Here is a 22540-nt window from a genome sequence, read left to right as displayed (position 1 = left end):
AGCCCTGCTACTGCAAACATTTCCTTCTCACAGACGGAAACTTCATATTTAAGCGTCTCCACAAAAGTCTTTAGTCTCAGAACCACTGCTCTCCACATCCTGTTTTGTGCACATCCCAGGGCTTCTGGGATGGATACACTTTGCTCACATAAAATGCTTAACTGCAGATCAAACCTGCCGGCGTTGCATGTAACCACCTTGCGGAAATCAAGGACAATTATTGCGATGGCATCAGTCCAAGAGATTTCGACGCCAACCAATGCATATACAACATTAATGGCTTACCAATTCATTTGGGGATGTCTCCACAAGAATGGGCATTTCTAGCAACTTAACTCAGTGGAAGCTATGCATACTAAAAGCGATATATCAAAATGGTGTTCATAAGGAGCTGAAGCAAAGCAGCGTAGAAGGATTTTAAAGGTTCATGTACTATCACCAGCACGACTCGCAGGTTCTCCCTAGATCTAACTAAAAGCCTTAATGGCATACATGTTTTTATTACATGGACTTGTGCGACTGATCACAGATCATGCAACAAGATGACAACCATAAACAAACAGCGACATCAGAGAAGCAATATGTGAAACCACCTTATGTGAATACAAATCAAAATGAATACTTTACGTATTGCAGAAGGCTAAACTACCCTTTCATTCTCAAGCTTAAAAGATATAATCCAAAATGCTATGTAGGCATATAGCTTTAATCTCAAAGTACTGCCATTATGTACAAGTAATTTCACTTAACGCTACAAAAGATGTGCAACTTAATTGTAAGGAAGAATACATATTTTTACTTCTTTCACATGAATTTGCCACTTACAACGTACACCAACTTTTCCTCCTGAAAACTTAGTACAACAATTAGTTTTTGGATTATTCAGCTAAATGGTCTGCCAAACATGAGCATTTTCTCATTTCAAACGAAGACTGAAATAAAAAAGTTCAGACCAACACCACTATAAAAATAAAACAGACTGCCAGTCACACTGAGAACTCCCTACTGTGACACAGACTCCACTGGCTCCAGCATGGAGAGGAAAAAAAAAATAGCTTCTGTAGCTTAAAAATTGCTTGAATTCCTGAAGTCTTATCTACTGTATTATATCTCTGTGTTCACAATACTAGGGCAAACAAAAAGGGCAGTACATGCCAGAACATGAAATCCTAAAGAAAATTAGTAGGTGTACCAGACAACCAGACACATGAATGCCTTGCATAGTGTTCGTTCTTGCTGGGTTATAAATTCATATAATCATACAAGTTAATGATGTATAGTATTTCACAAACATAGCCCTGTATAGAAAAGGAAAGGCTTATTTGTGCAAGTTCCACATTCTCTAGACCGTATTTGTAAAGCAATTTCTTCTACAGAAGTAGCATCATACTGCCAAGCTTTATATTTGCTGGGAACGTATTTGAAATATATCCAAGGTATGAGACACAATTTTCTCCTTTTCTTTGCTGTAACTGTTCTTTTTTATTTAAGTGCAGCACTCAATGACAAGTAGGAATATCCCCTTCTCAAACGGAGAACACAGGACTGATCAATCAAGAAGTCTCAGGACTCTAAGAGCACTCTTTCACCTGTGGCAGAACAGGTATTTATGAAAGTTATGTTTCTAAATAACCTTTATGCAAAGAAATCACACACAAGCGTAGTACTCTGTCCTCTCCTCCCTAATGGATGCTCAAGTGCATAAATCAAAAGGAGCAAGAGCGTCTTCAAGGCTTACAGTTAGATGATGTACAATGTTAAATCATCAAAACACATCACACCTAGTCAACCACCTTCAGGTTGAGCTGCAAAGCTTAATAGGTAATCTTCACATAAACAACTGTAAATGATAAGTCAGAAAGTCAGCTGCTTACACAGCAACACCCTCAGTCAGCAACTGCAGTTTCTCTTAAGATGTCTGGATATACTAAATTTAGGATGCTGAGACATTATTTCCATTTAGCATCTCTCAGGAAAGCTTCATTTCTTCAAGAAGTACAAGAGGTTATACTTGCCTTCTCACAGTAGCTAATATCATTCAAAATGCAGAGGTTTGAAGTCAAGGCACAGAAGGGAGAAGAGTCTACACACCCAAATGGGAAGTTTTGATGCATAGTCCATTACAACATGAACACCACCAATTGTAGCAAGAGTTGACAGAAGTTAGTACATGTCCTGTATGCTATATACAATAAAACCCGAGTCTACTTAGAAATCTATGTTCACAGGATATACGCTATCTAGAGACACATCTATGCATAAGCTGAAAATCTTTTAGGACGCAAGCATGCAAAGACAGAAAATGCTGAAGAATGTTGAAATCTCTGTTTTACATTGCTTTAACTATGCAGTGCCTCAAGTGTTGTTCTTAATAATTTTATTCATAAACGTGACTCTGTATTTAAGGTTAGAATTAAGCCCAGGAGACAAATTTATAGTTCTTATTCAAGTAGAAGGAATGGCTGCACAGCCTACATCATCCTGTATTTAGCTTTACTCAACACTAACAGGCCTTAGGATACCAAAAAAAAAAAAAAAAACTACTTCCCACTAAGTAGGATATGCTACCCTAAGTAGGTAATAACTAATAGGAAAATAACTCCTTCACCTTAACAGTCAGAATCCTAGGAATAAATAAATAAGTAAATAAATAAATGGAGGAAGACAACTTGAAGCAATTTAATACCTGCTTCTACCTGAAAAGATCCAAACAATCTGCCCAACCTTTATTCTGTCTTTATCCTATCTGTTTAATACAGGTAAGTAACAGCAACGTATATGCGTGTGATCACAGTCGTCTACTTCCTTCAGTTCTTTCTTCCTCACAGTGACACAGAGCTATATGTTTCTTTGGTACAGATATCTCAAAGACGCTGCTCCTTTTCTACACAAAAAGTAAAGTTATGTTGTCTTCTTCGTGTCACTTGCTTCAAATCAACTCCTACTAGCACATTTTCCTTCAGGTGTATTCACTTGCTATCCACAAACACCCACTTTGCAATTAAATTACAGGGCCAAGGAAACAATACTAATTCAGGAAGAGAATAGCTACTGCCACTGATACAGCTCCCAGCCCAGCCAGCTGATGCTTCTTCTCTAGAGACAGGACCAGACTGCACAAACAGCCTCTGCAGAGATTCTCAGGCTTTCACTCGCCCCTGCGGCCTGGAAGTAAACTGGACTCCTCACAGCTTTCTGTCGCAACTGTGTACCTGCTTATTAAGAAGAGCCAATATAGAAGAAGTGCATGATATGCTGAGGTTGAGAGAACATCCTCCAGCTACTGCTAGGGAACTGGATTTCTTTTTTTTTTAAATATCAAATCACTTACACCAATAAAATGGCATTTAAAAATTTCTACTCACCCTATATATGCATTATATTTTCATAAATAAGTTTTAATGAAGAGAAAGGCATCAGGGTATAATTTACCTGGACATCATAGAGAGCTACAATGTTTTCATGCTGAAGTTCCTGCAAAATAAAATATCTCTATTACGGAAATAGACCATTATTATGACTGTTTTAAATTGAATATGCCAGGTGATAATGAAAGAGAATCAAGCTTTACACAGAAAGGTAGTACCCTTTTTTTTTTTGGCCATCTCGTGGAATTTGAAGGAAATCCCAGCTATTTAGACAATAATAGGAGGAGCGGTGAATTAGACAATATCTTCAGAGCAATCATAAGGTTAGATTCCAGAATTTGTTTTTTATGCCTTGTTATAGGAAGTACTACAGCACAAGATCCTTTGATGAGTACCAAAAACTGACTAAATTTAATTTTGTAGTCTCACACAACTTCTTGCTTAGGGGAGAAATCAATCACATCATTTTCAAGTCAATCTTCCCATTTTACATAAAATGGAAATCACACCAAATAACACCAAATAAAACTTGCAGGATGTTCACATGATTATTTGCAAGCGCTCAAAATAAAAGTCTCTCTGCTAAGTACTTGCAGCACACTAACATAACCAACACTAGAATTTATAGCATATCATATATACACTAGAATATAATAGAATCACTATAGAACATAGTGATGTGTCTCAAGAAGCTTGGAAACATGGAAAGACAGCAACACTAATAGTTACCACAAAGCTACATCAGATGAAATGCAGTGAAGTTCAGAGAGCAGAGAGCATCCACGGAGGCATTTTGTGGAAAACGGCACAGAAAAACTAAGCAATGTTCTACTTCCTTTGTCAGACTCGCACTAAGTCAATTAATACAACTCAAAAATGGGAAGACTGCTTTAGGAATCAAATTCAGCATGTCAGTTTTAGTTTTCAAGCCATCCGTGAGCAAAGAAGATAAAAGAAAGATCAAAGACTGATGTTTCAGCCTCTGCTATGACTTTTGTTACATGCACTGCTTGGGAGATGTGCTAGACTAAGCATCCTGAAGGACAAAGTTTTCTAGATGTGCAGTAGGTAAAGCACAGAAATGGGCTCTGCAACAGTTTTCCACTGAAACTGCAAAAACATGCCTTTAACCTGTTCTGAGACTATTTCCAGAACAGAAAAAGTATCTGCCTCTTTTCTTGGTCTTTTCAGTTCTGGATACCTTCTGGAACTCAGAAGCGAAAGGGGGAATAGCAATTACTGCAATATCACTCATGACTCAGAATGAACTAGGCCAAAAGTCTCTTTTCTTTTTTAAAGTAAAGCAGCTTTAGAAACCACTGCAAATTAACATACCTTCAAGATTTTTATTTCTTTCCCAAGCAGAATTTGTGACTTTGACAAGTTCTTTTTGTTAATACTCTTTATGGCTACTTCCCAATCAGTTTTCTGCAAAAAAAAAGAAAAAGAAAAAGAAAAAAGTATTGTCAGTTTTATACACTTTATCAGGTAACAGCTAGCTAGTAAAGCAGTGGAGAAAAAGCAGTATGATCATCCCTGCTCTACCTGCTTGTGATTACTCCTACACCACATGACGCCATCAAGAACCCTGCTCCAGTCCTCAGTAGTTCAGAGCTGTACACTGCATTGCCATTGACTCAAAAGCCTTACAGAAATTATTAAAACAGAAATAACCACACACATGGCATTTCAGTAGCTGTGCCATTTGCTTTTTAGTCCCCTCTCAATCATCAAGGTATTTACTCTTCTTCAGAGACTTCCTAGGCTCAGCTTTCTCACACCCTTTGCACGCTTGCACTGAAAATAGGTCCCTGCTTGAGCAGGGAGGTTGGACTAGATGATCTCCAGAGGTCCCTTCCAACCTAAACGATTCTGTGATTCTGTGAAAACTGCACAAGAAAACATCTGTTTAAAAATAAACCGTCTCTTTATTTGTAAGGTGGAAGCATCTCCAATGGCCTTTAGAGTTTCTAACGTTTTCATTTTTCTTCAAGCAAAAATCCTTGCGCTGCATCCCTCCAAGTGGCGGGCGCTTTCCTCGGGCTCTGAAAGGATAAATTAGCCGAGCTGTTTTCTGGAAAGCAGAGCGCTTTTGGACACCGGCACCAAAATAAACTCTCGCCGCCTCGAGAAACCCCCATCACCTAAGGACGAAGAGCCGGGGCGATTCAGCAAGCCCACGCCAGGAAACCAGCCACCTCGGAATTTAAGAGGTCTTCAGCCAATCCCAATCTTTTTAATTTTGTTTTATTTATTTATTTATCATCATCCTTCCCCCCCCCCCGGCTCCTTCCCATGAGATCCCTGGTTATCCAGAGGGATAAACATGACCCTGCTGCCAAACAAAGGGCTCGGCCTCCCATGCAGCGGTGACTCCCGAGCCCCCAGCTATCAAACTACTTGAGAAAACAAACGAACAAACAAAAAAGCCAAAAAGGGAAGGAAAAATAATAATATGAATAACGATGGGTTTGTCGAGGCTCGGGGCGGCAGGCTCGGCTCAGGCTGCAGCGGCCTGGCCCCCGCACCGCGGGCAGCTCGACCCCCTCGCACCCCCCCTTCTCCCCCCTCCTCCTTAACCCCCAAATCACCAGAGAGCCCCCCCAGAAGGACACCCCCCCCCCACCCCGGCCGCCGCCGTCAGCGCGGGTTGTGTAACCCGCCCCGCGCTGTTTACCTTGCGGTGGCGACCTTTGAAGACCACAGCGAAGGCTCCGTGCCCGATCAGGTCCTTCTTGCTGTACTCAAAGTCCCCCACCGCCTCCATCACCCCTCAGCCGGGCATGAAGCCCCGGGAGGGGAAGGCAGGGCAGGGGAGGAGGGAAGGCGAACAAAGGGGCTTCTGCCGCGCAGCTACAGCCGCCTCACGGCAGCCGGCGGCGGGGCGGGAGCCTGCCCCTCTCCTGCCTGCCCCCGCCGGCGGCGGCAGCTCCTCTCATAGCGCGGCGGCGGCCGCCGACCCCCGGGCCGCCGGGGCTGCTGCAGGGCGTCTCCGAGGCGAGGGGCTCCGTCTGGCATGGGGAGTGGTGGTGGTTTTGGGGGAGGGGGGAGGGTGGGAGGCTCTCAGGGGCCGGCCGTGCGGCCGCAGCGCTGCATCGGCGCCGGGACGCGGCGGCCTCCTCAGCGGGGAAGGGGGCTCGGCGCCCCGCCGCAGCCGTCGCCGCTGCTGCTGCTGCCGCCCGCCCCCATGGCCCCGCGGCCCCCCTCAGGCACCGGGCCCCGCAGCATCCAGCGGGGCGGGGGAAGAGCGGCCGCGGGTGGCTGCCGCTGTCCTTGCCGCCGGCCCACTTCCCCCCCGCCCCGCCCCGCGGGATGGGAGGGAGGGAGGAAGTGGGGGTGTAAGATCGGGCTGGGAGGGGAGGTGCGGGAGGAAGCGCCGCTCTGCGCTCCACCGACCCCGGCTGCGACTGCCCGCAGCTCCGCGCCGCCCGCCGCCTTTTATAGGCCGAAGCGCGCAGGTCCCCCAGCACGCGGCTGCTTCCGCCGGCGGCCAAAGAGTGCGTCACCCCGGTTAACCCGGCGGGAAGGGCGGAGGCGGGGTCCCTCCGCCCCGCCCCGCCCCGGCCGAGCCCAAGGGCCGCCGGCGCCCGGAGGGAGCGGCCCAGGCGCCGGGTCGAGCCGGGGCCGCCGCGCCGCCGGCCGGGATGGGCTCAGGGCGACCCGCGGCCTGCCCCGGCGGGAGCCTCCCTCCGGAGGGGATCCCGCTTCCTGGGGGCTGTGGGGCCTCCTTCTAGAGGGGATCCCGCTCCTGGGGGCTGTGGGGCCTCCTTCCGGAGGGGATCCCGCTTCCTGGGGGCCGTGGGGCCTCCTTCTAGAGGGGATCCCGCTCCTGGGGGCTGTGGGGCCTCCTTCTAGAGGGGATCCTGCTTCCTGGGGGCTGTGGGGCCTCCTTCTAGAGGGGATCCCGCTTCCTGGGGGCTGTGGGGCCTCCTTCTAGAGGGGATCCTGCTTCCTGGGGGCCGTGGGGCCTCCTTCTAGAGGGGATCCTGCTTCCTGGGGGCCGTGGGGCCTCCTTCTAGAGGGGATCCTGCTTCCTGGGGGCCGTGGGGCCTCCTTCTAGAGGGGATCCTGCTTCCTGGGGGCTGTGGGGCCTCCTTCTAGAGGGGATCCTGCTTCCTGGGGGCCGTGGGGCCTCCTTCTAGAGGGGATCCTGCTCCTGGGGGCCGTGGGGCCTCCTTCTAGAGGGGATCCTGCTCCTGGGGGCTGTGGGGCCTCCTTCTAGAGGGGATCCCGCTCCTGGGGGCTGTGGGGCCTCCTTCCGGAGGGGATCCTGCTTCATGGGGGCTGTGGGGCCTCCTTTTAGAGGGGATCCTGCTCCTGGGGGCTGTGGGGCCTCCTTCCGGAGGGGATCCTGCTTCATGGGGGCCGTGGGGCCTCCTTTTAGAGGGGATCCTGCTCCTGGGGGCTGTGGGGCCTCCTTCCGGAGGGGATCCCGCTTCCTGGGGGCCGTGGGGCCTCCTTCTAGAGGGGATCCCGCTCCTGGGGGCTGTGGGGCCTCCCTCCGGAGGGGATCCCGCTCCTGGGGGCTGTGGGGCCTCCTTCTAGAGGGGATCCTGCTTCCTGGGGGCTGTGGGGCCTCCTTCTAGAGGGGATCCCGCTCCTGGGGGCTGTGGGGCCTCCTTCTAGAGGGGATCCTGCTTCCTGGGGGCTGTGGGGCCTCCTTCTAGAGGGGATCCTGCTTCCTGGGGGCTGTGGGGCCTCCTTCTAGAGGGGATCCCGCTTCCTGGGGGCCGTGGGGCCTCCCTCCAGAGGGGATCCCGCTTCCTGGGGGCTGTGGGGCCTCCTTCTAGAGGGGATCCTGCTTCCTGGGGGCTGTGGGGCCTCCCTCCGGAGGGGATCCTGCTTCCTGGGGGCTGTGGGGCCTACTTCTAGAGGGGATCCTGCTCCTGGGGGCTGTGGGGCCTCCTTCTACAGGGGATCCTGCTCCTGGGGGCCGTGGGGCCTCCTTCTAGAGGGGATCCTGCTTCCTGGGGGCTGTGGGGCCTCCTTCTAGAGGGGATCCTGCTTCCTGGGGGCTGTGGGGCCTCCTTTTAGAGGGGATCCCGCTTCCTGGGGGCTGTGGGGCCTCCTTCTAGAGGGGATCCCGCTTCCTGGGGGCTGTGGGGCCTCCTTCTAGAGGGGATCCCGCTCCTGGGGGCTGTGGGGCCTCCTTCTAGAGGGGATCCTGCTTCCTGGGGGCTGTGGGGCCTCCTTCTAGAGGGGATCCCGCTCCTGGGGGCTGTGGGGCCTCCTTCTAGAGGGGATCCTGCTTCCTGGGGGCTGTGGGGCCTCCTTCTAGAGGGGATCCCGCTTCCTGGGGGCTGTGGGGCCTCCCTCCGGAGGGGATCCCGCTTCCTGGGGGCTGTGGGGCCTACTTCTAGAGGGGATCCTGCTTCCTGGGGGCTGTGGGGCCTACTTCTAGAGGGGATCCTGCTCCTGGGGGCCGTGGGGCCTCCTTTTAGAGGGGATCCCACTTCCTGGAGCCACCAGGCCTCCCTCCAGAGGGGATCCTGCTCCTGGGGGCCATGGGGCTTCCCTCCAGAGGGGATCCCATTCCCCAGGGGCTACCAGGCTTCCCTCTGGAGGGGATCCTGCTCCTGGGGGCCACAGGGACTCCAGAGCCACTCCTGGAGGCCACCATCTGTCCTTCCAGAGCAGATCGCAGTCCTGGGGGCCATTTGGCCTCCAGAGCCGCTCCCAGGGACCTCTGGAGCCGTTGAGCCTCCCTCCAGAGCAGATCCGACTCCTGGGGGCCATGGAGCCTCCCTCCTGAGTGGATCACGCTCCTGGAGCCTGCTGGGCCTCCAGAGCTGCTCCTGGAGGCCAATGACTCTCCCTCGGGAGCAGATCCCACTCCTGGGGGCCACTCAGCCTCCAGAGCTGCTCCCAGGGACTGCTGGGCCTCCGGAGCCGCTCTCGGGGCCAACCAGGCTCCGGAGCCGTGCTCAGGAAGCACTGGGCCTCCGGAGCCGCTCCCGCTCCAGGCTGTCCGTCAGGCCTAGCACGAGGGCCTTCAATGAAGGGAGAGGCAAACTGCTAGAGGACAGACGCTCCGAGTTGCTCGCCGCTCGCTCTCTTTACAAACAGAATGACCCCTTTACCTTACAGCCTCTGCCCCCAGCGCTTTTAGGTCAGCTGGGGGATGTTTACATCAACGCACACATGCATCAGAAAAAAAAAAAAAAGGAAAAAACACCACCCCACACTGCAGTCACATGGCGCCTTTGACCTTCATCACCATCTACATGATTACGCTCCCTGCCTTGGTTTTCCGCTCCTCTCTGCTCCCTTTCACTTCCTTTCTCCGCCAGCATTTTCCATCCTCGGCACCTGTGTTTCACGTGTGCCGAGCTGTGTCAGGCCTCAATATCCCCGGCTGCCTCCCGCCCTCTGGTCACTACCTACCTCCGCGGTAATGGTTAACCCTGCCCGGCGCACGCCTGCGACGCGAAGGCTTTTGGCTTCCAAAGGGAGGCTACGAAGGGCGCCCGCGACGCGGAGCCTGCTCGCGCTGCCGGCGGATCGAGGCAGCGACCCCGCAGAGAGCTGGGCGGCCGCTCCTCTCCCTGTTCTTCGCTTATCTCCGTCGACTTACTGTAAGTCAGAGCCAAGCGCTGGGAGCTGCGCGCGCCGCGTCTAAACCTTCGCAGCAGAAGGCTGCTCCAAAGGCAACGCACCTGGGTTAAAAAAAAAAAAAAAAAAACCTTGCAAGAGACATTGGCAGCTTTATGAAGGACATTTTAAGCTCGGTGTGTGTCCTATGGGGGCATCAAGGGAAATCTTAAGAAATCTATTTTGCAGCAGAGAACCAAAGGGCTTAAAAAAAAAAATAATAATAATTCCCCCCCTTTATTTTCCGAAGTCCTGAGCCCCCCTCCAAAAAACCCTACGTAGCCACCGCAGACAACCGCTTAACCTACAAAACGGAGAGAGCGAAGCTGACCGAGTAACGACCGCCGCTGCGGAGAGAACAAATGAGATGTAAAAATATTCCCAGTTAATCATGAATGAAGGCGGTGCGAGCACTTCCCAACACGTATGCACAGCGCCCCTTGAAAACCAGGGAAAAGCCCACAAGTCCTAATGCGTTAAATATTGCCGTTCAGAAACTGTTTTCCCCGAGGGAACGGGCTGCTGCTTCCCATCCGCCGGCTTTCACAGGCGGCGTTAATCCTCTCGGCACCGGCGCGCGTCCTCAACCCGGAGCCTGTGTCACAAGCTGCGTTTTAGGGAGGCCACAAAACGCCCGGCTGGGGCCCCTCTGAACCCCGAAAGCCACTTGAGGAATTTCTGAGCCGCTCCGCTCCGCGTCACGCTTCAAAAAGCCGCTTCCCTCCGGCGGCAGCGCGTCCGACGTCCTTCTGTCCTCGCAGCGGGGACGCGGCCCTCGAGCGGGTTTATTTCAGCAGCGGGGAGGCTGGAGCGGCCGCAGCGCTGCGACGCCAGCGGGACCCGGCGGGCTGAGATTTGAGATCCGCCGCGGAGGACGGCAGCGTGCCTGCGGGTCCCCCCTCTCAACGGGGTCCTTGACCGCTCTCCGGGAGAGTTTCTCGGGGTCAATCTTCCCAGCGTTAAGCAAACCTCGTTGCAAACCTAGTTGCGAGCAGCACCTCCGCTCGCCCTCGCCGCTCAGAGGTGGGAGACCGAGCGGGCTCCATCTGCCTGGCGGCAGGCGCCAGCACCCGGTGGTCCAGCAGACCTCGGCGAGCCTTCAAAAGCACGACGGAGAGTACTGCGCGCCGTTTTCTCCCGACGCCGCACCGTGGAACGGCCGCAGGCCGCTCGTACAGACCGCCGGCGGCGGCCTGCGGCTCGGCCCGGGCCACCGACCTGCCGGCTGGGGGAGAAGAAAGCGAGGGGCGACAGCACCGGGGATGCGTGTGATGCCCCCAGCTCCTCAGACGTAAGCCAGGACTCGCGCTCGCAGTGGCTACGGATCTGGGAAGACATTAGCACCTTCTCGGTTGGTGGCCTAAGCACCCAGGAGAAGCATCCTTGCCCCTGGCAGCAGCTCCTTGGGGCACCGACGTCAGCGGTTGAGTTTCCACGCCGCCCTTCACCCTTGAGAACGCTATTGCCCTTTACAAACACCGAAACGCGGTCATTTCTGAGGCAGAAACCTCACCGGAGCGGCGCCCAGGCTGACCTAAGGCAAGGCGGAGATAGGACTGGTTTTCCACGTGCTCACGCAGTATAACTAAGATGCTGATTTTCTCTCTGGTCATCCAAAGAGTCTTTTTGGCGCGCCTCTCCCCAGGCGGCAAGGAAGCCCCGGGGCAGGCAGACGGGAAAGCAGTGCCGCTGCGGGGGCCATGCCTGCGCAGCACTCGCAACGACTAACCGGAACAGCGGCATATACCGCGATTTGTATCGCGCAGCTTTTGAAAAGCCTGAATATTTCAGTACCTGCCTTTTTGGTAAGGTTAGCGGGACGGTTACTGGAAAAAGGTACCAGGCAAATAGAAACCTCAAGCTTACCTTCTAGATCTGTATTTTAATAAAAAGTGGAAGCGCCTCGCGCATTGGGGAAACCTTCCCCCCAAACGCAGTTGTAATAAATAGCTAATTAGAGCTCGCCTCGCCAGCAGAGCGAGGGAGACCGAGCGCTCCTCCCGCTTCCTGCCAAAAAGGCAGCCAGCTCCGAATGAATGATTAAAAATAGTAGCAGCTGCTCAGAGAGGAAAACACCATTTGGTCTATGTGCAAAGTCATCACGTAGCGGGGCTCGAGATGGACCCACTCGCAGGTCAAAGGCGGAGCGAGGCTGGGACAGCTCGGTGGGGTGGAAACTTGCTGCCGGGCCACCTCTTTGCGCAAGAATGGGCATTTCGCTTTGGAAAAGCTTTGTGGTCCAGTCTTTGCAAGCCGAGTTTTAACCGGACTATTCAACGCCCAGTACCGCGGAAGCAGAGCGTTTGAAGGGACGGCGACAGCTTAGCTAGGCGAGGAGCTCGGCCTGGGCACAGCAGCTGCTTCGCTTTGGAAATCAGCGGGCGAGGAAACGTTGCAGCGTTGCAGCGGCCCCTGCAAACCCGATCGCTCCCTCCGGCTCTGACGTCTAGCCGCCTCCACGGCGAAACGCACGGCAGCTTACCAGGGCACGGCAGCCCCGGGGGAGCGGACGCGCAGACCGGCCCCTCTTCCAGAGGGAAAAGCCACGTGCTGCCAGGAAGCTGCTGCTCTCCACGCGTCGAGCCAGGGGACAGGGACGGAGCTGAGCTCGGGCGGGCGGCCGCCTGAGCTTCCCTTACGCACAGCCTAGGAAATCGCTTAATGCGCACAGGCTCCTCGGCAGCAGGGCAGCGACTGCAGGTCGGCGGGCTGCACGTGCGCCCCCGCCGTCACGCTTCTGCACGCCTCTCCTTCCCGAGGGCAGTTACTAGCTGCAGCTTTGAACCGCCCTCTGCCATAACGTTTACGGCAGTGAATTACAAAAGCCTTTAATGCAAATGGCCAAAATGGACACGACGACGTGGCCTTGACAGTCCTAAGAACCTCCTGAAGGAAAGAGCGGGTACCGGATATTGAGTTCTTCCCAAAAGATCCCACGAGGATAGAGCCAGCCGATTTGGCTGGCAGAAAAAGATACTAACAACAAAAGGAACAATAATTTGCGTTCCCAAGCAGATCAAAGATGCAACCCTTTGTTCCAGGCTTTTGCTCACCTGAATGTTTGACGAGCAGAGAAGCAAACAGCCATTAACATCATCCCTGCGCCATCCCTGCTTCATGCTCCAAAGCAATCCTGCCAGCAAGCACAAAGTCCTAAAATGTCTTTTGCAACTAGGAAACATCTGAGAACCAAGCACCCAGTTTGAGCTGAATTAGCCACTGAGCGTCAACCACAGTATGAGGGCTATGGAGAATGCTTTGGTCATGCTAATTTGCTGCAACTAAACCTGACAATATAATCCCTACTCCTTATTAACCACATCTTGACTTTTCACTGGTTTTGTAACCATCCTGGAAATAAACACTAAACCTTGCTCTATTTGCTTCATGACTGTTGGGAGCCTGTATTGAGCAAAAAAAAAAAAAAAAGAAAAAAGAAAAAAAAAGAAAAAAACACTTACAAGCAAGCTTACAAATATTAAAAGCAGTGTTTTAATGAACAGCACGGATCCCTCTCACCCACTGGGCAAGTAAACGCGCTTGAGAAATCCAGAAGCAGCCAAGTCTGTTCAATGGAAGTTTTGCCGTTTGCTGTGATGGGACATAAATCCAGGCCGGGGGGACACAATGCTCAAAATACCTGCTCCATCCTTCCCTCTTCCCATCCCTTCCTTCCTTCCTTCCTTCCCCTGAGGGGAAATGGAGCGTCCCTGTGAGCGTCCCTGACACTCTCATTTCTCCAGTCCCAAGAACCACCGAGACCCGAAAACTCAGTGCAGCTTGGCAGTACAAAGTCCATGCCTGTTGCACCTAGCCCTGAATGCATGAGCAAAGCAGGGCACTTTCATCCCCGTGGACATGGAGGACCACGAACTGAGCGAAATACCCCTCAGCACAGCCTGTAAGGAACAGGATGAGTGTGAAAGCAAAACCTTACTGGAGGAATGAGAAGCCCCCAGACCTTTTTCTCGGCAGATCTTTGCCGCAGGCACACAGCCGAGCACAAGCGTGCGATGCAATGATGTTCTGCGTTTTCCCCTTCCTCTTGCCCCCTCTGAAGGTCACACAAGGACATCCCTTTCTGCTCCCACAAAAGCCTTCCTCCCTTGCAGGATTCTTCATAAGGCAAAGAGCACGAGCTGCCCCCACCCTCTGCTTTTCCCTGAAAAGGGGGTAGGCAACTGCAAGGCTGAAATTTCAATAAAAAGCAGCTTGAGATGGAGGCAGATGAGATATCCCAGCTGTAATGTTCAGAGGAAATCATCCTGCAAAGCACAGCTCTTGGTAAGAACTGGAATTAAAATTCCCTTAAATAAATATAAGGAAAGAATCCATGCGGGAGAGCAGCCGACGGGTACAAGGAGACGTGCTCAGCACAGCCCATCGTCCATCGCCTCCCGATCTCCCCAGACCGGTGGAGCCGAAGGCTGGGCCAGCGGAGGACCGGCGGCTTCTGGTCACTGCTCCTACCTTCGCCATCTGCGAACAGAAAGAGCCGTGAGCCTCCGCGGTCGGGCGCCAGCGCTGCCGCACAGCCCAGCAGGTACCATGAGGGAGCAGCACAGCGAGAGCCGCCGGACCAGGCTCCTCCGTCAGCCGCAGTTAAACTCCCGTGAGCCTGTGGCTGTTTGTCCGTCTGCATGACTGGGAGGGGAGGCAGAGCAAGGTGAGGACAACTGTCCTTCCCCTCTGCAGCCCAGTGCAAGAAGGCCAAAACATCGGAGCCCAATTGCACCACTGGCTGCGCAGTTGGAGGGACTTCTCCTTCCTAGTCATCTACTGGGGGGACAGCAACAGTTCCTGCACTGAGAGAGGCCTCCAGGCTGGAATTTGGCCCAGCGTTGTGCTCTCTGCAAGGAGAGATCATGCCCTAACGGCGAAGGCCTCTGCGAGGAAACTGTGGCTTTGAAGGACACACAGAGCAGTTGTGACATCCTGCTCTCCCAGGGACAGGCCATGGGATACTTACATCCGCAAACACTTATCTTTCCCTCCACTCGCTACCCTCTGTCCGTCCGGGCTCCAGTCTGTTGCAAACACCTAGTATTAGAGGGAGACCCAGTTATTTCTGCTGTCACAGGAGGAGTCACTCCTGCCTCGCTCAGGTGGCTCAGCTCGCCCAGATGCCTCACCTCATCTGCGTGGCCAGGGAGATCGATGGCCAATTTCTTTGTCTTAGCATCCCAGACCTTCAGCGTGCTGTCACTGCTCCCACTCACCAGCAAGCGGCTGTCTGCTGACCAGGCGATCTGATACACCGCTGAGACGTGCCCTCTCAGCGACGTGAGGTACCTGGCGCGAAGGAGGCACCAAGAAGCTGTTAGATGAGCAGGCAGCTGGGTTTCTTCCAACCCGTCCTTGCCCTGCCTTCATGTTTCTTCTCTGGCTCCTAGCAAGCAAGGTCACAGGATGCCCAGCACACCCCGAGCCAGCGTGCATGCTTTGTACACATAAGGCAATCGACTGCTGGTGATTCAGTCTGTCTAGAAACCCTCCGAGATGAGCTCACAGGCTTCCAGAGGACAAGCCCTTCACATTGACCCCTCTGCTGAGAAACCCTGATCAATCAGGGAACACCACAGCCTTACGGTACAGATGCATCCTTCCTCTCTCTACCTGAGCAAACACACACCTGGACTCCTTCAGGACGTAGGAAGGCCGCTAAATCACTGATTACTAATTACAACTGCAGAACAAAGGAAGGACTGCTGCCCTAGAGAGCTCAGTGATACTCTAGCAGGAGGTCAGAACTTGGGTTACAGGGGCACCCAAACACCAACAGCACCCCTTGCAACTGCAAGAAAGAATTTGCATCACCCCAAACAAGGTGTTCTCTGGCACAGGCACTGTTTAAACAGGATCAGTCTACCGTGCACATCTGTAACGGGACAAAAAAACTCACTTTCCTGTCCTACCATCCCAGAGCTTTATGGACTTGTCAAAGGAAGCACTAGCTATTATCCGAGTGTCTGGCGAGAAGAGGACTTGGTTGATCAATGCCTGGTGGCCTGTCATTCTCTCCAGCGGCTTCTTGTCTTCTGCTGGCCTCCAAAGAAACAATGTGAAATCATCTGACCCCGAGACGAGCCTTTCTGGCCCCTGGCCCTGAGAAAGGGAGGAAAGAGCCTAAGTCTTGTACAAGCCAGGCTTGGGGAGCTCGTAAAAACATACCCAGTGTTGGGGTCAACAGCCAACTGCACACATTTATTGCTTCCATCAAGAAAATAAAATGCAGTAGGGGCAAACTGCCCAGTGTGGACTTACCCTGACTTGGTCATACCTCTGCTGTGCCTTGTCCTTCAACTCTGCCACTGGAAAAGGAAAAGGGGGAGGGGGAAATCCTTAGGTGAAAGGAAACTTCATAACCCTGTGACGCCACCTCCACTCCAGGGTCCTTGGGCCAAGCAGACGTATTTGTAACTGCTCACCCACTTCCTCTTTGCTAAGGACCACAGCGGGGGCAAAAGCCATTGAGCACAGGGCGGCCTTCACAATCCCCCCACTGCAGGACTCTCTGCACAGGCAGGGAGGACCGTGGCTGTTGGCACGGCCAACACCAGCCCAGGGCCTGCTCCCAGCTCTCAGAATGGTTTCGCTTTGCGGCAGCACTAAGAGGAGACACCAGCTCTCCTCACTGCATCCCAGAGCTCCTGTCCTTCCCATCGCCTACCCCAGCCTACAACGCAGGTGGTGCACTTACAGGAGCCGCTCACGTCCTGTGGGTTGATGGAGGCTTCGGCGGGTTCGAAGGCCCCAGTGCGGAGAACGTAGTCGGTGCTAAGAGCCATGGTGTTCACCCAGTGAGCGTGGCCCTGCAACGTGCGGCAGAGGACGCCCTGGAAACAAAACCACCCGCTTAGAGAGGGGCAGGCAGGACAGAGCCAGACTGCACAGGACCTGCCAAACCCATCGTGCTACCAGGACCATCCCAAAACTTTCCAAGCCCTCTTAGCCAAGCGGCAGATAGGACTGCAGTCACGCTGGCTGGGAAGAAATGGTGCTGTTGAACCTCTGGGATAGGTTTCCAGTAGAGCCTTGCAAGGAACCCACCAGGACAGGTCACTCCAGGGTGTTTCCAGCTTTTAAGGCCATTTTACGCTTTTAGAGATGAAAATATTTGCTTGCGTAACAGCTACCCCCTCCCAATGGCGTTAACCGAGGGGGTGAGAGGACACAGCACCCAGGCTGCAGCTGCGTTTTCCAGGGCACGATCCGTGCCGGGGCGAGCGGACAGGGAGAGAAAACGCAGCCGCTCCAGCGCAGCGTGCGCAGCCCCCTCCGCCGGCGGCCCCAGGGCTGCCTGTCCGCCCGTCTCACTCACGTCCTGGCTCCTCCAGACTTTGATGGTCCTGTCCTGGGAGGAGGAGTAGAGCAGGCCGTCTCCCCCCCACTTCACGCACGTCACCGACTGCGTGTGGCCTGTGAGGATTTTGTCACATCTGCCCATCAGCGTGTCCCAGATGCGGACGCTGCCGTCCTTGGAGGCGCTCGCCAGGTAGCGGCACTCGGGGTTTCTGGGAGGAGAGAAGACTGCACGCGGCTGCAGAGCCCACACACCTCCTCCACCAAGATCTTCCCCGCAGCAGTCCCAGAGCATTTAAGGATCCAGAAGTCAATACAAGAAAACTTTCTCTTTTGGCTTAAAACCAGAGAGGCCAGGCAGGATCACAGAGCCGATCTACAGGGAACAAGACGCTGCAAGGCCCGGCAGAGGCAGACAGAGGTTTCCTTCCGAACCGACCCTGGGGCTGCACGCCAGAAGCATCAGTCCAGGGTACAGCCGGCACCTGGGCGGCAGCAACGGGGACGCGGCTAACGCTGCTCTGGCTGGGCCATGCCTCGCCTCAGCCGGGAGACGCGCTCGCCCGCGAAGCCAGGGCGACACTACGCTGCCAGGGCAGCAGAACAGCAGTGTCCAGCCACGCGGCTCGCGGGGGCGGTTTTAACACATCTGGAAGCAGGTGTGGGCAACCCAGCAAGGACGGGGGAACCAAGAGCCCTCCGTCCCTTGCACGGCACCTTTACCAGCCAACACAGCTTTATGTCTCGTCCCAAAGAAAGCGGCCGCGGCCCGGCAGCTCCCGCTGCACCGGCTTGCGGCGCCCTTCAGCTGGTGGCAGGCAGGTGACAGACGAGGAAGAGCGCGGTGGAGACAGAAAAAAAACCCATCCTCAAAGGAAAAGCAAGGGTGAGCAGCACAGAGCTCATTAACGACTGGCAGCGCGCCCCGCCGCGCGAGCAACGCTGGGGCGAGGGAGAGCAGGGCTCCTGCTTTGCGCAGGAGCCGAGCAGGGAGTGCAGCTGGCCGGAGGCACCGCAGCTGAGCGCTGGCGGGGTCATCTCCCTCCTCTCCATTTCCTGACCCTCCCTTGCAATCGGTGTTGGCTAACCCAGTTAACTGCTTGCAAAAGCTGGAGTCTCCTGCTGGGGAATTCAACTTGCAGGGCTGCGCTCTGAAGGGGCCCCTTTTTATTTCTACAAAGTCTCGGGTTGTTAGCTACAACTTTCCCCCTCCGCCCACCTCTCCCGGGCAGAGCTTCAGCTGATCAAAGGGATGAGGAGATTGCACGGTTAATCAGCCCTCACAAGAAACAAAACGGATGTCAGCGGCAACCAGGACGCAGGAGGGCAGAAAGGGAGTGTTTGGCAGGGGCCGAGCTCAGGCACCGCGCGCACAGGCTTGCCTCTTCCCAGCTCAGCGCTGGCGAGGAGCACGGCTCGCGTCTGTCCAGCACTAAGCGTTCCCCAGAGGCAGCTATGCACGGGGGAAACTGAGGCACAGCCCGGCAGCGACTCCCCAAGCACACCGGGACGCTAGGGAGAAGCTGGGATTCCCGTGCACGAGCCAGATGCGTTTCTCCTGGCCCGGCCGGCGGGCTGTCCTCCCTCTGCGCACCGCAGCAGGAGAAAGGCTCGCGGCAGCAGCGCCCTTATGGCCAAGCTGCTCTTTTCCTTAAGAGTAAAGGGGAAGGGGAAGGCTGGCCCATCACTTACACGTGGAGCGGTTCCCAGCACAGCCACGTGATCCATTTGGAGTGGCCGCTGAGCGCCCGGCCGATCGGATTTCCCGTGGCTGGATCCCAGAGAAATATCTGACCGAGAGAAGAAGCGAGAGGGTCGCGTCAGGCCGCGCGTCACGTGAGTCCCAGGGAAAGGAGAGGTGTCCTCGGGCTTGCCGTGCCAGGATTTCAATTGGCAGAAGCAAGGACGAGAAAGGGAGGGCTGGATCCCTCTCCAGGCCCCTGCAGCCATCAGCTGACGTCTCAAAAGCACGAGACCCGATGGCCCTCCTCTCCGCCTAAGATGCTGCTGTGACAAAAAAATATCGGTCTCGTCTCAAAACCGAGCTGAGGTCTCCAAAAAGCCAGCCCGAGCCGTTGACAACCTGCGCCAGAGAGTTGGTGAATGTTTGCAGAGCGCGATGAAAGCCAGAGCACGCTAAACGCTACTTATGATCGGGTTCTGTGGGTGGGACACATGCTGGCTTTCTGTTGTTTTTTCTCTCTCTATATAAATGTTCACGCAAAGAGCCAAGGCGTTAGTCATCTGCTACTCGAGAACCCGGGAGAAGCTGGGAAGCGGAGGACAAGCAGCTCCCCAGGTTAAAACCAAACGCCACCGGAGCGGGGCAGGGCCACCCCGGTCCCCCGGGGCCTCGCATCACAGCGGCTCCCCGAAACCCGAGCGCAGGACAGTGGCGCTCACGGCTCCGCGGCTGCTCGCGCCGCTCCCGGAGCGCTCGGAGGGCAGAGCGGGCCAGCGAAGGCAGCGCCCTGCCCCGGCCCAGCGAGGCGCTGCCTCCCTCTTACGCGCCCCGCGAGCCCTCCCGCTTCTCCGGGCGCTTACGGAAACGCAGCTCGGCCCGCGCGCCCATCCCGCGCCGGGGGAACCGGGCTGCGCCTCTGGGTCACGCAAACAGCGGCCCCGGGGCCTGGCCGGGCGATGCCCTTTCTCGCTCCAGACGCCTCCCTCGTGACGAGTCCGTCTGCCAGGGACGGCGTCCAAAGCCCGGCCTCTTCCCTGCGCCGGGGGGGAAGCGGCCGCAGCGGGACAGCAGAGCTCAGCACCGGCAGGCAGCCCCTCGGAAGGCCTCCCGAAAGGGCGCGTGACAAAGCCGCGGCCCCCCCCCAGCCCCGGCACAGCTGAGCCGGCTCCCAGGTTAAGGCCGAAAGGCCGCCCGCGCCTACCGCGACACGGCCGCAGGAAACCTCGCTCTGAACAACGGCGCGCGTCCCTCCTGCCCAGCTGCCAGAGGAAACAAAGCCTTGGCCCCTCACCCCGCCACGGCCCGTTTGCCGTGCTTTCATCTCAGCGCAAGACGGGGCTGCAGAGGATCCCGCGGGCCGGGCCGGGGGGCTGCGCGCTCCCGCACACCCCGCCAGATCCGTTTGGCCTCTCAGGGAGCGAAGGTGGAGCCGACACGTACCTGGCTGTTCTTGCAGCCCGAGGCCAGCTTCTTGCCGTCGGGCGACCAGGCGATGCTGAGCACCCAGTGCCGGTGACCTGGCGGGGGGAGCACGAGCGGGCGTGAGCTGAGCTGCACCCCTCCGTCCCCGGCGTCCTGGACGCCAACCCCACGGCAGGACCCGGGAGGGAGGAAACCCTCCGTGTTCCTCCTGGCCGGCCCCCGTTCGTCCGCTTCGTTAGCGAGACAGAGCTGCTCCTCTCCGCGAGCCGCGCGCCCGGTCCTCGCGGCGCACCCAGCACCCGAGGCTGGCGGTCGAGCGGGCAGGGGCGCAGGGGCTGCCCACCTCTGGCCGTGAACTGCGGCGTCTCCGTGCTGAGGTCCCAGAAGCGGACAGTGGTGTCTCCGGAGCCGCTCGCCAGGTACCTGCGCAGGGAGAAGGAGCCTGGCTCGGCGCGGTGCCCCAGGCGGGACCGCGGCTGCTGCCGGTACCCGCCGCGGCCCCCACCCCCAGCCAGACCCTCTTACTTTCCCGTGGGGCTGAAGGCCACGGAGATGACGGCCTCGGTGTGTCCCTCCAGGGAGCTGGTGCAGCGCGTCACCGCCCGCACCCTGAACACCGCCTGCGGCTGGTAGACGATGTCGAGCACCTTCTCGGTCTCCAAGGCCTGTCCCGCCAAGGTCTTCTCCAGCGACGCGACGATCTCGGCATCGTGGACGTAGAAGGCCAAAGGCACCGGCTCGTCCTACGGGAGGAGAAGCGGGGCAGGAGCGCCGGGGCGGGGGGCGGCGCGCAGGCTCTGCGCCGGGGGGCGGCCCCGCGGGCCCCTCACCTGCTGCAGGAGGGCGTTGCAGACCAGCTGCAGCTTCTCCAGGGTGATGCTGATGGGGACGTCGAAGGGGGAGCCCAGGGGCTCCCCGGCCTCGTCCCTGAACTGGATCAGGAGCCGCTCCACGTCCTCGCTGGGCGACATGCTCTGCAGGACAAAGGGGCTCAGGACACCTGCGGAGCCCCCGCTGCTTTGGGGGGCAGGAGGGGCTGAGGGTGCCCCGGCCCCAGGCTGGGACCCCCCCCCCGGGGACTGTCGGGGCCCCCGGACTCCCAGTGCAGGGTCAGGAGGAGCAGGACCAACCCTGGACAGGGCAATTTGGGGGGGGGGGCGGCCCCAAGGCACCCCAGCCCCAGGCAGAGGTGCCCGGAGGGGGGGCAGAAGGAGCCGCTATGGGGGAGGTGGGCAGAGGCCCCCCCGGGGGAATAGAGAGCTCCCACGGGGGAGGCGGGCAGAGGCCCCCCACGGGGGAATAGAGAGCTCCCACGGGGGAAGCGGGCAGGGCCCCCCACGGGCGAGTAGAGAGCTCCCACGGGGGAAGCGGGCAGGGGCCCCCACGGGGGAATAGAGGGCCCCCACGGGGGAAGTGGGCCCGCGCGGGCAGCCCCCCAGCCCCGGCACCCCCGGCCCCGCTCACCGCGGCCATGTGCGGGCGCGGCCCACGTGGGCCGGAAGCGGCGCCTCCACGCCGGGGGGGGGGGAAGCGGGCGCCGCTGCCCCCTGGCGGCCGGCGGTGGCGAGGCGCGCCGCGGAGCACCGCGGGTTCGAGGCTGCTGTCGGCCAGTTCCGCCCCGGGCCTCAATCTCAGCGATTTGTGGCTGTAACGCCACGGGGGAGACTCTTCCCACGGCCGCTGCCCTTGTGGAAGAGGCCAAGAGATGGAAAAGGGACGGTCCCCCCCGCTCCAGTTTGGAGTAATGCCACGCCAAGGCGTCTTCCCCATCAGCGCTGTCAGGCGGCACAGCGCCGCGAGGGCGCTCGGCCCTTTCGAAGGTGCAACGCCGCTCCGGTTCCGAAGCGTAATTACTCTGGGGCCGTCCCCAGGACCTAACCCAGCAGGATTAACTTAGCAGCTTACCAGCTCCGGCTGCAGGAGGAGCACCCGCAGGCGTCGCGCTTGCCCTACCAACCCTGGCTGGTTCGGCTGGCAGCAGCCAAGGAGCGGGAAGGCACCGCACTGAGCAAAAGGAGCCTCAAATCCACTGTGAAGGCACACAAGGGGCCAAGCAGCTCAGCATCACCCATCCTGCCTCCCTTCCCCTCCTGGCAGCGCAGATGAGCAGCTCCTCGCCGAACGAAGCGCTCGCCCTTGAAGCGCCCGCCATCCCCGGCGCAGCCCGTCCCCG

At 56.5% G+C, this 22540-nt stretch overlaps 2 protein-coding genes across 4 annotated transcripts in view; both read right to left on the bottom strand.

Annotated features, from left to right (window-relative positions):
* Positions 1-6665, bottom strand: part of ULK2 (unc-51 like autophagy activating kinase 2) — a 44381-nt gene extending 37716 nt beyond the window's left edge. The window contains exons 1-3 of one of the 3 annotated variants that reach the window (XM_068910474.1): positions 6046-6665; positions 4704-4796; positions 3433-3474 (exon numbers count right to left, since the gene is read on the bottom strand). In XM_068910474.1, the coding sequence (XP_068766575.1) occupies positions 3433-3474; positions 4704-4796; positions 6046-6135 (225 nt within the window). In that variant the 5' untranslated portion in view covers positions 6136-6665. Of the gene's footprint in view, positions 1-3432; positions 3475-4703; positions 4797-6045 lie in introns of those variants that run through there. The other 2 variants (XM_068910475.1, XM_068910476.1) reach the window with 2 other exon arrangements.
* Positions 6666-13428: 6763 nt separating this feature from the next.
* NLE1 (notchless homolog 1) lies at positions 13429-21881 on the bottom strand. Its single transcript, XM_068909399.1, has 13 exons — positions 21832-21881; positions 21198-21341; positions 20893-21110; positions 20711-20790; positions 20386-20462; positions 18954-19051; positions 17281-17473; positions 16660-16795; positions 16224-16270; positions 15862-16064; positions 15092-15251; positions 14929-14999; positions 13429-14438 (listed from the first exon to the last, which is right to left on the bottom strand). Exons 1-13 carry the CDS (start codon positions 21838-21840, stop codon positions 14426-14428), a joined length of 1449 nt encoding a protein of 482 aa, XP_068765500.1. The 5' UTR covers positions 21841-21881; the 3' UTR covers positions 13429-14425.
* Positions 21882-22540: the final 659 nt, after the last annotated feature.

This window comes from Struthio camelus, chromosome 16 (assembly GCF_040807025.1).
Source record: "Struthio camelus isolate bStrCam1 chromosome 16, bStrCam1.hap1, whole genome shotgun sequence".
Taxonomy (NCBI): Eukaryota; Metazoa; Chordata; class Aves; order Struthioniformes; family Struthionidae; genus Struthio; species Struthio camelus.
Note: the sequence above shows the minus strand (reverse complement) of the source record. Positions and strands in the feature narration are given on the sequence as shown.

What these genes read in the sequence shown, in the direction of transcription:
- NLE1 (XM_068909399.1), bottom strand. An exon ending in ACAGGACGTGAGCGGCTCCT is followed by an intron (nt 16,271 to 16,659) that starts GTAAGTGCACCA and finishes TTCCTTTTCCAG; the next exon opens with TGGCAGAGTTGAAGGACAAG. An exon ending in AGAGGTATGACCAAGTCAGG is followed by an intron (nt 16,065 to 16,223) that starts GTAAGTCCACAC and finishes TCCCTTTCTCAG; the next exon opens with GGCCAGGGGCCAGAAAGGCT.